Source organism: Manacus candei, unplaced genomic scaffold, assembly GCF_025592945.1.
Source record: "Manacus candei isolate 608988 ecotype Guabito, Panama unplaced genomic scaffold, ASM2559294v1 h1tg000082l, whole genome shotgun sequence".
In the NCBI taxonomy this organism is placed as follows: domain Eukaryota; kingdom Metazoa; phylum Chordata; class Aves; order Passeriformes; family Pipridae; genus Manacus; species Manacus candei.
In genome coordinates this window covers 1,777,937-1,793,499 of record NW_026138130.1, presented here as the reverse complement: position 1 = coordinate 1,793,499, position 15,563 = coordinate 1,777,937, and the positions used below count along the sequence as shown (strand labels likewise).

General features: G+C 34.9%; 1 protein-coding gene across 9 annotated transcripts in view; it reads left to right on the top strand.

Moving 5' to 3' along the window:
• CACNA2D3 (calcium voltage-gated channel auxiliary subunit alpha2delta 3) overlaps nt 1-15,563 on the top strand; it is a 482,761-nt gene that overhangs the window by 285,194 nt on the left and 182,004 nt on the right. For all 9 annotated transcript variants that reach the window (XR_007908333.1, XM_051811537.1, XM_051811536.1 and 6 more), the window contains one exon: nt 2,248-2,361. Coding sequence is in view for 8 of the 9 variants with exons in the window: in XM_051811537.1 (XP_051667497.1) it covers nt 2,248-2,361 (114 nt within the window). In the remaining variant the exon portion in view is untranslated. The remainder of the gene's footprint in view (nt 1-2,247; nt 2,362-15,563) is intronic.

Here is a 15,563-nt window from a genome sequence, read left to right as displayed (position 1 = left end):
TTAAGATTTGAAGATGGTTGATACTGATGTCTTTGAAAAGCACATTTAAAAATCTACTTCCAAATTCTTTCCAACCATCAGTTTATGCAGTGTACATTATACAGTGTAAGAATAGAGAAGTGCTTGGTACAGTAGTTGGGCACCTACTATGTCATGTGACAACTGCAATTATCTCTTTTGGTGACAAATGCACTCTTTGTAGTGATTACCTTTAAAAAAAATCATAACCAATTAAATAAAATTCTGTGACATTTCAAAGACTGTTAATCACAACCAAATGCAGTAAATGTCAGGATGCGCTGAAGTTTTTTCAGCTAACTGATGAATCACTGAGTTAATTGTAGTTCATCATAAGGCCCTTGTCATTGTTATTATTATGGAAAACACTTTCATCACTCTTGCTATTCAATAAAATTAAAGTTTTAGACAAATATGAGAAGATATTACTCATCAGAGTATTTGAATTGAATCTCATTCCTCAAAATATTCAGATAACTATGTAGAATAATGCAGATGCACGCAGAGTGATGTTTTAAAATAAATGTATGAAGGCATTCCCCCCTCATTAATTCTTCTTTTAAGATACCTTGTCACTTTCCAAATACATTGTCCCTGTGAAGAGCATATCCCTTCCCAAAGCAGCTTCATCTTTACGAGAAAATATGGAATCTAAGGTCATGAAGGAATCTCACTGTAAAAATTCTAGTTCTAGTTAAGACTGGAAAAACTGCCATGAGTGAAGAATTTTGTGGGTAGTCTGCCCTGCAAGTATCACAGATAAGAATTTTCAACCAGCCACTGACCAGAATATACCTAAACACACATTAGCTGCCTGTTAAGCAACATGTTTCCATTACTCTTTGCTGAGATTCCTTTTTGCTCGAAAAGAAACTGAGGGAGAAATGCATTGATAGAAATGATCGTTCAATGTGGGTGTGATTACTCACATAGAGAATTGTGAAGGCAGAAGAAAAGAGGACAGAGCACTGCTGGAGCCCACCATCCACCCTTTTCTACTGCAGGCACTTCTACAAAGATGAAATTTTTAGAAGGTCAGAACTTTTTTTTAGAAAAAGTGACTTTTAGAGTTTTGGAAGAACAGTGAATATGTAAGGGTGAGTAAACTGCAGAAAGCTTAAAGACAGAGCAGTTGCTACACCAAATCAGATCAGAATAATCTGAATAATTTTTGATGAATACAGAAGTGATCAGTCTCTGTGAGGTTATTCACCTTTAAATGGGACCACCCTATTTTGGGGCACAACCAGGCTGACAAGGTGCTTGGCTTTCTCAGCATCAAGAGACAGGGTATAGGATGAGGCCTTGCCTGACCTTGAATTTGAAAATCTACATGAAAACAACATGGGAAGAGAATAAAAGGAGATTGTTCTTGAATACATTAGTATGTATTCAACTTTTAGCCCAGTCTGTAGAGTTGTTTGTAATATCCCAGTTCATTGATCTTTTCATCGATATTTTTTAAAATGTTCATACATATCAATGAAAAATCAAATAATTTTCCAGTCTTGCTTTTCTCTTTTTGCTAAAAACCAGATGTTTCACCTAGATTCTTTAAATATATAAGTATATGGAAAAATAAGAACCTATTCTGTAACCAAAACAAACGGAGGCAATGGATTCAAAGTCAGAGCACCACCTCCAGAATCAAGAGATCAAAGCTTCTGTTATGACTCAGTCCAATGTGCTTGCTCTTTGACAGGAGAAAATCTCATTTGTATAATGATGAAACTCCCTTTGCATATGCCAAAGGATATGTTGATTGCTGTCTAAGTACCTGTGCTCAAGTGCTGCTGTTCAGCAGCTTGACTTGCTTTTATATATTCATTTTGAGCAAGAGGAGAATCTCAAAATATATGAATAAGAACTTGGTTCTCCCAGAGAAATATTTTATAGAAAATAACATATGGAATGTACTTCTTTCTTAACTTGTGCTTTAAAAATGACATTTAAATCAACGCAAACCCTCTATAGATGCATCGATACTTATCATCTACCTAAAACAGGGGAATACAGTTTCAATTTGGGGAAGTGCTGTATTTGGGTGTGTTTCTTATTTTTCAATTCACTAAGAACATAATATCTATGATAAACTGTTTTCAGCCTGAATATTTTCATCTACTACTAATAATACGAGAGATTTCATAAGATACATGTTTATCCAGTGTGATCCTCTCTATCTTCATTTAACAGGAATGTGCTGTACCTCATGATTGTTTCCTTTCACAGTTCAATCACACAGGACAAGGAAGCATTTGCAGCCAAGCCATAATGTTGATCACTGACGGGGCTGTGGACACATATGATACAATATTTGCAAAATATAATTGGCCAGACAGAAAAGTAAGTATGTTGTCACCTTTATTTAATGGAAAACCTGAAGCTTCATGACCAAGATAAAGTGTAGGTCTATTGAAAAGTCAATAACAATCTTTCTAATGATCTAAAAATGATTTTGGATAACTGGATGTTTCACTAATGACAGAAATGATGTTTATATGATATTGCTCCAGGATAGAGATGACCTTTTACTGTAGTAATGAACTTAGGTTCGTAAGATATTAAGGCACTGTTTCTCTCCAGGGTACATTTTTGAGCGTTATATAATCCTTCCCCTGTGAGACATCATTAAACAAGAAAATTTTCTTCTTTCTCCCAAAATACACATTAATAATTCAGTGCTTTTTCAAGCTAAAGATAGGTATGGACTGTGGACAGTGAATGACTTACTATGACTGGAGAAACTGCAGGTGTAGTACTCTGTATTTTTAATTTCTTTATTTGTCAGAGTGAGGCATAGAGCTGGCAGTTGGTAAGATTTTATAAAAAATTTATTTGCTTCTGTTGGTCTGTATGAAGAAATTTGCCCAGAATTAAATTTTGCTGTTATATAACACGTGGAAGTTTTGCAGTAGTTTTCCTGATGAGGAAGTTCTAGTAGGCCTTGTATCTGTGTATGTGAAATAATTTCCTTCTGCACTTTCTTTTCTGCTAAAGCAAGTTTTAGAACTATTTTAGGAAGTTTTTGTAGTTTGACATACCTGCCGTGTTATGTGCCTGTGAAAGCAACAACCAACTCTTTGAAGTGCAATTTGAGCAAGTAATTGATTAATCTCAGTCTGCTGCAGGAAGGTTCTCTATTTTGTGGAAAAAAAAAAAAGTAGTTTTAATTGTAGCTTTTAGTCCTGCTTCTCTTTTATAAAGTTCTGTTTGTTCTCTGTTCTCTCTTGTCTTGTTTACCTGAACTAGACCTCATCTATTAGCAATTAATGAGCAAGAGAAAATGGGAAACTGGTGACCTTTTTTTTACTGGTCTTCTGAAAATGTTATGCTAATTACTGTAATTTTGTGGAGTAAAAATTATGTGCAACCATTCTACTTGCTGTTGGGTAAGAGGTTATTGTTCAGAGAACGTAGAGTACTAAATAACTGCAATCTGAAGATCTATTTTGCTCTTCAGATACCTTGCTAGTTCCTCTTATGTAACTTCATTCTCTAAAAGAAGAAAGGTCATATGCTTTGTGACTTTACCAGGACGTGCCAGGAAAACTGTTATCTTTGAAAGAATGCAAGGATACCTTGGTATTTCTGCATATTCTGTAATTCTTTTTGTGTGAATTGATGCTCATAGAAATGCCTGACAGGGATACAGTCTACATATATTTCTTAAATCCTTGTTTGTATTCACACTTATTTCTGAATCTTTTCTGAGAGAAACAAGACAGCTATAACCTGATTGTGAAATTACTGTTTTAATAGCTGCATGTTCAGATCAGAAATGTTTATAAACAGCAGACAAAAATGTTTCCTTTTTCTGAGTAATTTCCAGATGTTTGCACGTACTTTTATCCCTCTGGAAATGGTCTGAGAAGTGTGAATTTCAGCTATAGGCTTCAGTATTTACTCTTAATACTTTAGTCAGTTAAATCTTGTAGCGGTTCAGGATTTCCACGATCAAATGATGTATGAAGAATTTTCATTAAGCAATATACAAATGTAAAGAAGTTAAATTTAAACAAATTAAATAAAGCATATGAGGAATATGACTAAATTTAAATTATCTTTGGAATTTCAATCTGTATTTCTTGAACCCTCTCAATCCTACCAGTTTTCTCTCTTTTCCAGTTTTATTTATGATCGTGTGACTTGGTTAGTTTTTTTTTTTATGAAAACACAATGTTGTTCCACTGGGAAGAGGGTAAAAAGTCTTGTGACCAGTCCTTCTGCTCTTATTCAGTGGGATACTATCTAATCGAAGTTGTTAAGTCCTCAGATGTTCCATGAGAACATTTTGCTTTATCTAATCAAACACTGATGTCTAAGGAGATTCACAGAATCTCTCAGTAGGGTGTGCCTCTGATGTGTTGTATTTTCTTATAAGATGGAGTTAGTTCCTCTCTTAAGAAGAAGAGACCATGGGGACACTCTCTCTATCATAAGAAATCAGTAAGGAAGGAATTCTCTGAAACAGTCAGTTAAGTATTTTCAGAAAACCATGTGTTGTATATCTTTCATGTGCAAATCCACAGCTATATCTGAGATAACAATACTCAGCACAGCTGTTGCAATAAGCAGCAGGACAGGTTTTCCTTGGGGAATATTTCTGCAAAGGCCTAGCAGGAAGAATCCTACCTTGTTTACCAAGGACATGGTGTTTAGGGAGTAGCTTTTAGTTCATCTGCAATATTCTACACAGCTCTATACAAATATTTACTGTGTTAATACGGCCTTCTAAATTGTGTATTAGAAAATATGCAGGGGAAAAAAAAACCCCAAATCACTTTGTCATCTTTTCAGCCTGAAATGTTTCAGTATGAAAAATGTAAAAGATTTCCATATGTATGCTTTAATGCATTAGAGCTTTCAATGTTTTTATAGGATTTGTTGTTCTAGAAAGAAAGACTTATTCAAAATGCACTAGAGTACATACTCCTATTTGCAATTTCAGTGTGCCTAAAAATTATGTATCCTGTGCACTTCACATTCACTGCTTTTGCATTACACCATCTTTATTCTCTCCAAAACTGTTTTTTTGTATTTATAAATCACACTTTTGAGCTGCTTAACAGTTTTTTAGTCACATTTTTTGTTCTCTATTCATCAATGTATTGCCTTTTCATCTTTCTTATCATTTATATTTTTCCTGCATTTTGATACTGGGGTGGACAGTGATGGAAAAGGTAATAGCTCCTAATTGAGGTAAGTTATTAAGTTTCTGTTTACCTCAATTACCTTGTCAGAAAAGTACCAACTTCAGTTATAAATTATCTAATGTTGGATAATATTAAATATGTTATCAGTAGTTGCAACAGAAGCATCTTCTCTTATAGAAAAGAAGAAATTCTTCATATAACTATGAAGGCTTTACTAGTTTGTTGGTGACAATCTCTAAAAATGGAGAGTGAAATAAACTGTCAGGATATAAATAACAATTCATATTTTCTTCCTTTTCCCAAGCCGTTTATATCTCTGTAAAAGATATTTTTTAAAAAAAAATAAGCTGTGTAAACAGGGATAAGAGCATTTTATTACATAGTATTGTAGATGTGTTCTGCCTGAAAACTGATTAAAAATCATCTTCCTTCTGATAATGCATTAAATGAAAATTGTGTTGCAATGATTTTTAAATGGAATAAAATGGCTCCTGCTGAATCACCAAAGGAGCTTAAATTAGTCAGTTGGGTTTTTGGGAGGAAATCAGGCTGATTTTGTGTATGAACTAAAGACTTATGACCATCAAAAGACTATTTAAAATTATCTTCTGGACTGTTTCCTTGAAAGAAGAAATGCTTTCATTTTACTGAGTTTTTTATGAGTCTCTATCTCCATCAGCAAAAACCCTCCCATTTCTGCATGTTTTCCTAATATATTCTGCTACTTAAAATGTAAATCTAGTAGAAGCTGGTTTTATAACATACTATATTTTATTTACATGACTAAGTCTCTAAGATGATAATGTTTATTTCCTTTTTTTTTATGAGTCCTTATATACAACCCTGAACCTCAAGGAGCTGATTCGCACACATTATAAATGAGTTTGTGTTATTTACATAATTTTTCTCATTCATGAAGCTTGCATTCAGTAAGTTTCTGTAATTCATTCGTGGCAACTCTGTCACATGAAATACCAATAAGAGAACAATTAATCTGCAAGAGTAAATACATCTACACTGTTATATAAAAGCCAAGATTTTCAGCATGTAGCAGAAATAAGTATTTCGAAAGAATAGTACCAAGAAAGTGTTTGTTTACGATTACCGCTATAATGCAGTTGCAATAATTTTATTTTTTGAGGTCCTTTTCAGAAGAAAGCCTTTTAAGTCTCCAAATATCTTTTTGATGTCAGTTGGAACAGAGTCATGCTTTTACTCTATGTTATTGCTGCTACTATTATGGCCGAATGCACTACTAGAAACAAGCAAAATATTGCCCTGCAATATTTCACTAAGTACCTTATTTTGATTTAAAAGGATGAAAAGACAGGACGGGGGGATGCAGGCAGACAGATAGACTGGACTACAGGAAAAGATAACCCCTCAGGTTTGCTCCCAGAAAGCAGTGCCACGAATTTCTTTTCTTAAATAACACAATCCTTGTTCCTCCCTATTGGAAAATTCCAGTAAGTAACTAATGGAAAATTCCAGGAAGACTAATCTTGCAAATGTTGCTGAAATGCTGTAGCACATCAAAAAATGAAATTACAATGAAATCAGAGATATTCCAAAACTTCAAGCTCTGTCATGTTCTCAGTTGAAAGCCATTTTAATCACTAATTGAAAATTAGTCAGGTTTGAAGAGAAAGTGTCTACTTAAATATTATTTTACATATTTTGACATTTTACATATAGCAAGACTGTTCTCAGTGTGTTGTGATATTGCAAAGGAAAATAATACAGTAAATCCTTTTGTCTAAATATATGAGGAAACACTTCAAAACCCTATTGACTCAGCAGCAACTTCATGAATCTTTTTTCTCTTATGATCATTTTTCTCCACTGGCTAAAATGACCTAGTGCCTGCACATATTGCAGGTGTTTTTCTCTCCCCCATTTCCCCACTGTTTTTATGTGACTGTCAAGTTCTGTACTTCTATAAAGCCTGCTACTCACTGTTTTGGAGGAGCCCAAAAGCATTTCTTCCATAACTATGATTCAGAGCAGTCTGAAATCACATTGAGATCGGGGGGAAATAAGTGCTTATTTCAGTTTGGATACAGTCTTCTAGCATTCCTGTTTCATATGAGTTGATGCAGCACTCAAGTGGTTAAGGAAGATGTCAACTTTGTGACCTTTTATGTCTTACAACATCCAGAAATAGACGTTCTGCTCCCTGAGCCTGAGAGCTCTTTACTTCATGATGTTGTACCAGAAGCAAAATCTGGAAAAGAAAGCAAAAGAATAATTTAATCAGTTGAACTATATCCTTCCCTTTGGTTTGTCTCTGAGTCTGAGAAGCATTTGCTTTCATAATTATCTGGAATAGCTATATGCTGTGGTAGATACATGCAAAACCAGAAGGACTAATCCCTAACTACATAGTCAAGTTAAATGGAAACCAAAACCCCACCTAAAATTTCTTCATTTTCTAGAAACAAATCCAGCTAGAGAATCTGGGATAAAAATACCTCCATATTCAGTTACCTTGTTAGATATTCTGCAGCCTTTCACTTTCTGGGCAAGTAAGAGGGAATAGAACTTCATCTGTCTGTGTTCCATTATTCTGAGGATTCTGGGTAGAATTAATTTTGTATGGCACAGAAATATTTTCTTTATCCTTATGAACCATTACAACAAGGCAGAGATTTAAGATGGTTTCTATCACTTCTAAAGTTTCAACTAGGGTGAATATAAAGTGTAACTGCAATAACATCTTTATTCCAACTGCTAAATGACTGTGATATAGAAAGACCTAACAGCTAATGCTGCCTGTGTCTGAATGGAACTTTTGAAATTACAATTTAAATAGTTCCATGACTTTTAAGTGTTTATACCTGCTCTTACATCTGCTTCACTGGCAAAATTTCATAGTCTGGCAGGTCTCTGGATCTATATACAGTACTTAAAATTATAATTGAATCCAGAGGGCAGCACCTCAAAATTTGCAGGATTAAGATTTGATTTCATAACTGTACATTATATTTGCAGACAATAATAATTGGTTGATAACTTCTTAGTTATGTGGGACTTTCATGCATACAGGATCAATATTTATAGTACCTTTAATAATATATGGCTTTCTTAAGTATTTAAGAAAATACTTGGTCATTGCTGGTAAGAACTGGTCACTTGGTCACTAAAGCTCTTAATTTCAATCTGTTCATTTATATTAGAGATCTACAAAATAAATATTTATCTTTAATAGATCTGTTTTTTTTTCAACTAGAAATCCATTTAGTCAGTTTATCTAGTTGTAAACAATCTATTGGCTTCAATTGCTATATATGAAATGGAAGTCTGAGCTTTGAGTATATGTAAAATTGCCCAAACATTTAGATCCTGCCACAGGACAGGAAAGAATGCTTTCCTTTCCCTCCTTTAACAAAGAAAGGTGAAAACATGACATGTTTTTGTTTCCTTTGTCTGAAAACTATCCTAGGGAAATAAATGGATGCTGAAAACAGGCTACAAGAGAATGAGTGGCTGTGCTGTGTCCTTGCATTGGTGGCAAATCATCTTTTTCTTCATGTCTGATGTCCAAAAGGTTACAAACCTTCCAGGGAATTTTTAACCAAGTCTGTAGCTGAGGAACCTGCTGATGTTGGCAACAGGGAACATTAGTACAGCAGATTGAATGTCTCGTGTGCAATGTTGCCTGGATGTTATTAAATTGATTTTTTTTTTCCTGAAAAGACTGCTGTACTTTAGAGGTGGATGTTATTACTGCTCCACAAACCCTGTGCTTTATTACTGGTTATCTCAAGAACAAAAGATAGTCCAGACACTTCATAGGCCTTTCAAACGATGGCATAACTTACATTAATTACCTATCTTTTTAGGCACCCCTGCAGTATGATGAAAGATGGGGTATGAGATCAAACAGAAGTTTTTGATTTTGGGATAAAGAGAAACAACTCCTCAGAAAGCCTGTAGTCCTAGTTTCTTGCCCCATCTGCAATTTTTTTTTGAGGGGGACAAAAAGTTTAAAAAAGGTTTTATTAAGCATTATTACTTCTCCCTTTTAATGAGAAAATTGGGCTGGTAGGTTCCTGTTTCAGTGAATTTTTTTTGCTCTAAAGTACCATAATGCAGTCTACAAGCAGTAGTAGTATTTTTACTTGTATTCTTTAATATGAGACCCACAGTTGTTAAGGCCTCTTTTCTAGTCCAATTTCAATTTAGTTTGCCATGGGGAAACTTTTTCTGCAGTGTTTAAAATCAAAAGATGGGGAGATGTTTTTGGTGAAGGTAAGGTAATTAAATATTAACCTCAGGGTATATGTGGATTGCCAGAGGAAGGATTACTGTCCCTTGTATACAGAGTCCTATGGTTGGCTAGAATCACAAGGTGGCTAAAGCTTTCTGATGTTTGAGGAATTTTTGATGGAATGATAATTTATACACAACGTAAATGCATATCTATAGTGCCATTACCATGCTGATGTTTGTCATATGATCAGAAATAGATACAAAAGTAAATTAGTGATGGGTCACACAGAACACCTTATAAACAGTGGGCAGCGAAAATGGAGAATAATCTAAAATCTGAAATAGATTGTCCAAAGTACTCTTTTGGAACTCGTGAGTATTGGTAACACAAAAATGATTCCTTTTCCTTGTAAAAAAGGGAGTTAATTTTTATGTAGTATGTAGAGAGAGTTCCAAAATTTAAGATAAAATACGTGTCCCTAAAACGTCCCTAGGTGACTACAAGTCACTATTTGCATCTGTCATAATACTGAATATGTGGCTGACAGCCATTACTAAAAAGAGAGACCAAAATGTAATAACTTAATATTTTAAGAACCTGTTATATTATGGTTTCTGCTTACTAATTAAAAATATATATATATATATATAGAAAACCCCTTCACTTGATATTTTACATGCTGTAAGGTCTTAATTTTTAAAACCTCTATTTTTGCAAAGTTATTATGCCAGAAGTGAGATGGTTAAAATAGGCATAGTAATTGCACAAATATGCCTGTTTTGTTCTGTGGACTGTGTCTATTCTTGAGGTAGTGTTTTATGTGAAGAATTATGTCATCTGCTTGAGGAAATGGTGAGATCATTTATTTCTTGCAGTTCTTCAACAGCACGATAAAACCTGTATTTTAGGTTGTGTGGTTTAAACTGAGCAATGCTGCAGTTACACTAAAAGCCAAGATTCAGTTCAGACTGCTTGTTTTTAATTACTTCTCTTTATAGTGTGTGCATCTTAGACACAACAGACAGAAAAGAGATGTTGAAGGCTGTCAGAGCTGATCTATTTTAGATGACTCTCTGCAGTCTCTGTAAAATATCAGGAATGTGTGTTGTTAATTGTGAGTGGTCACCAACAAAAAGGTGACCATGGTTGCATATGTGAAACCCATTGGGTTGCATTTGACAAAAAAGAAGTAGTACAATCTTCCAATCAATTATTTTGGATTAATAGTAGTAAAAAAAAAAAAGTTAAAAATAGTAAATAGTAAAAAAAAAAAGAAAAATATTATGTTGGATTGAATGTCTTCCTAAATCAAATGTTTAAAGTTTGGCATTTGGAAGGAGTTGAAATAACCTGAATTTGTATTAAAGGTTACATTAGAGGAGAGCTGTGGTAAAAAATAAGTTGATGCAACAGACCAAACTAGGGATCTGTTCACTCATTTCTGCTTCCTCCCCCAATAGCCTGAAACAAGCAGATGTACAAGCTTGCTTGCTTTATAGGTACTTTCTGTTCTGTAGAGCACAAGATACTAAATGATAACTTTTCACTGACTTTACAGATAGGGAAGACTGAAAAATTCATATGTTTTAAAAAGCTGACCTTATGATGTTTTAGGCCTGTTATAGCTTTTAGAATATCCTGCAATAAAATTTCGAGTTTCTAATTATTTATTTAATGTAAGATTAAGCTTGAATCAAACACAATATAATGTAGTGAAGAAGCATTAATAGCATTAAAGATTTTTTTATGACTACCAAGAATGGTTCCACGCAGAAGTACAAGTAGAGGAGACAGCACAGTTGTGAGGCTTAAGAGGAAAATGGGTTGTTGCATCTTTTCCTAAGCACTAGGTCAGATCCATTGCTAGTTCTGGTGAGGTCTGGCAATTCCACAGCCTGTAAGCAATTGGCAAATACATTGGAAAACTATAGACCAGCACAAAACCCAACTGTTTTCAAACATTTTCATCTGAGTTCTGAACTATATTTCTACCTAGTTTGTATGATCCATTCTTAGTTCATTCCTGTATCACTTTTCCTTTAATGAAATCTTCATATACTTCTATTTTGTATAACTCTCACTGAATTAAAATAAGCCATAGTGTGTTGTTTTGTTACACACTGAGACTTTAACTTGTGTTGGATATTTACATTAAGTTGAGAAGGCTGGTAAATTGCATGTTTAAATATCAAATCTCAAGAGATGTTTGGAAAGGGAATGTTACAAAGGGAGGAAGTTAAATGTTTGGTATAGTATTCTCTTGCTGGCATCCCATTACATGCAGTGAATGGTATTTCTTACTCATTTTACTCTGAGAGACCAAATTCGCCTGGTTTGGAAGTATAACAGACGTTGTTTATATGAAATTATTATTCATGTATACCATTTTCCCAGGGTACCTCTGTTATCCTTCGTGGTGTCTGGCTATAGAACAATTCCACAATGAATGCACATATATCAAGACAGTACAAGAGATTCATTCCATGCAGGGGCTCATGTATGTCTAGTTTAGTATTCATTTCAGCGAAGCGCTTACATATGTGAATTATTACATCTCTATAACCAAAGCAATGGATTCAGGCATACATTAAAGCCCTTTACTGAATTAAGAACTAAACAAGTTATCCAAACAATCCCATCTTTAGAACTCCGTTGTGGGTCTGCTGATTCTTTCTGAGTGGTTGAGTTTGTAACTTTGTTAGTGGTTCTGCATTTTATAGAATACCCATTTAGAGCACATTGTTTGTTTATCTCACTATATTTATACCTACTTTTTCTAAACTGGCATAACAGCATTAACTGCATTCTGAGACTTCTGCAAAACACGGCATTCTCTGTAGACTTAACTTTTGTGTTCTGTTCCCATGTGCAGACATCTGCTGCAAAACTGATAAAAACCCATTCTTTTCTGTGAGGTTCTAAATGCCATCATCCCATAATCCTCTCTACTACCCCTGCCATAGTTGTCCCTGTGCAGAACTGACAGAATGAGATTTGCACATCTGAATAAATATGTTCTCTTTCTGTGGGATAACATTGTGCACTGACTTCTGTTAAGATTTTGGTTCAGTCACAGAGGTTTCCCCTTACGAGTTCTTGAAAGCTTTTTGCTGGATTTGAACACTGAGGCTGAGTTTAGTGCATTGTTAGAAGACAGAAGTCTTTATTCTGCCATCTTATGTCATTAGGCATTCATATCTTGAAGAAACATGTAGGATTTTGAATCATCTGGGACTTGTTATTGAAGAAGGCTTTAAAATCCATTGTAGCAGTAAAGTGTATATGCCAATGGCTGCTGTTCAGCATGTTATTATGAAAATAGGAGCAGCTATAAATACTTAGAAAACATTTTGAAATGTATGTTATATTGAGATTCATAAAACAGAACACCTACAGAGCCTGGACAATTCAAGACAGAAGCCATTTAGGGTTTGTTTTTGTGGAAAATTGGTTCTCTCTCTAATCGTACAGTCAAGTTCGTTATCTCTTATGCTTCAATATGATCTGGAAATACTCAGCAACTTCTGGTAACATTTTTATGTTCACATCACCTATTTTAAAAAATAAATAGAAAAAAGTTATCCTTTTTTGAGGAAAAACGTTGCCACGAACACCCTTAGAAAGAAGACTGCTCTCTGTTGTCAAGATGCCTAAAGGAAAATTTGGAAGTTTGCATGAATGGAGACAGCAGACATATCTTCTAGGCAAGCTCCTGACCATTCCTCTTGGCAAGAATAAAATATGATGGAACTGTAGAATACAGCAGTTATTCCAAGTATTTTCTATCAAATGTGATTCTTTCAGTATTTCAGCCTCTGATGAGGAAGAGTTCTTTGGGTTCTTGAAAGTCTGAGGTAATATCAGGTATGGTCTCTTTCTGTACTTTTTAGTTGATTTAATCATACAAGATACTAATACAACCATGAAGAATGTTTCCTAAGTGTAAAAAGCAAAGATAGAATAATCCTGGTCTTTGAATGAATCATTTTTATTTCAGTCTAAATCTTTAACTCTTACTAAACAAATATGTATTGGCAATCAATAAACTGAAATATGTACTCAGTATGTCAGATAGAAAGCAGTGAGCTTCTTTTCAACTCTTGTCCTCCTAGACTTCTTCTTCCCCAAATAATTAACAAATTATTGCAAAAAAGGAGTAGGTGCAACATATTGCAAAATATGAAAGATCACCTGAAAAATAACTTCTGCTATTTTCTAGATCCATCTACCTAGTAGACTTTCCAAGAGTAAAAAATCAAGCCCAAAATTACAAGGAAAAGGTATAGTGGAAGGAATAGGAGAGAGAAAGAAGTAAGAGGAAGTAAATTAAATAGGAATCAAAAGGGCATTTCTCAGGCACAGATTTCTTTCCTTCTGGGATAAAGTTTTCCATGGTATTGCATGGAAGGCTGACTGCAGAGAGCTGTGAGTTACCAACATGCACAAGCCTGGAAGAAGAGTTACCAAATTCTGGACTGATGTTACTAAATATGATTTTCAACAAACTGAGTATAAAATTTGGGACTGCAGGTGACCTCCCCTTCTCATGTGCCTTATGCTCCCAGGGACCTGAAATCTGGGTTATAAGTTACTTGCAGCAGGTCACTTATTCAGGATTCCAGTCTTCCTCTTTTGAGGTGCTACTTTCCCCAGATTTTGCAGTACCTACAGACATCTACCAGCCTGAGAATGACTGTTTCATTTGCTCTGCAGTAGGTGTGCAGTTGTTTTCAATTAATTTTAAAATTAAGGGGAAAATTCCTCAGCAGTTTGTCTACTCTATTAATTTAATCTCCAAGAGTGAAATTGAGTATACATTTATTGGGTTTGCTCTTACTGTGAAACAGAAAAGGCTGAATTTCCCATAAAATGAGAGTTTTGTCTAAATACTGAAACATCTGTGGTAGGGATGGGTAAAAACTGTAAACATTTGCTTTGGCTAAGTTTGCATCACATTTAGGGGGTGAGTTTTCATAAAATATTCACGCTATCAAGTTTTATAGGCAAAAAAAATTAATGGAAGATGAATTTCATCCTCTGTGCAAAAATTACTCCGGTTAGATTATCTTTCTGTCTGTCCCTTTGTTGTCACAGTTGAAAAAAAATTTCTCATCAGTCACCAGTTTGTGGGAGCATCATCAGTGTAACATTTTTGCTGTTGTAGTGCTGGCAGTTTTGAGCAGGGACCACAGAATGTGGCTAGAGAGTAGGGATAGTCTGAGATTCCCATTGTTTTCTAGTGTGGAATTTGAGTCTGATCTGGTGGTTTATATTGTACTGGAAAGGCATAAACAGCCTACAATTCAGAAATAAATCTGGACTTTTACTATGACTAAGTTCTTTTCCCCTCATTCTCCCATTACCTCTGTTCTTGTGCTGTCATGTCAGTACTACTTGCCTTTGTTCTGGGCCGTGTTGGGAACACAGCCAGTGGCAGAATCCTGCCATTGTGTGGCAGGGATTTGTGAGGATCTAAAAGTCTCTCTTCATAGCTGTGAACTCCACATCAGAGGAGTTGAGGGTGGTTTTAGTACGCTGTTTCTGTCTCCACTGGGTCTTTATTTGGGACATCCAGTATCGTAGCTGGGTGTACCTTGCTTTATTTACCAGAAAATCTGTGCTCTCAGCTGTGCTGTCCCTGAAAGTCTGGCAGGTGGGCAGCACACGCTGCCTGAGATTTGATCAATATAACAGTACTCTGTGTTTCAGCTTTCCTAGAAGAATTTCTTTGGAAAATAACTCTACTTAAAAAGATCAATAGGAGTTTTCTGCTCTGTCTGCTACACGGGGGAGAATATTTGCCAAGGCAAAAGATCCTGTTAGCTGCCTTGTGAAATAAGTTTTCCTTTCCTCCTTTTGCTGGAGGTAGTTTACAGCACTGTCTTGTGTGTCATTCAGTACAGTCCTGTCAAAAGGAGAGTTATCTCATGGCTATCTCCCAGAGTTATCATGGATTTCATGATGAGTACTACCCACAGTATTTATATAGCAAATGGAGCTGTTTAGAATTTTTAAAAAAAGGTGACAGAACTTAGTCCATAATGGAAACTTAGCAGTATTGCTTACTAATGATTTTAACAAGCAATGATAGTATAATTCTAATAACAGTCATAGTAATTTTTTTAAATATTTTGATTTGTTTAAGCAACCAAAACCAAATTTGTGCAAAATATTCAAAT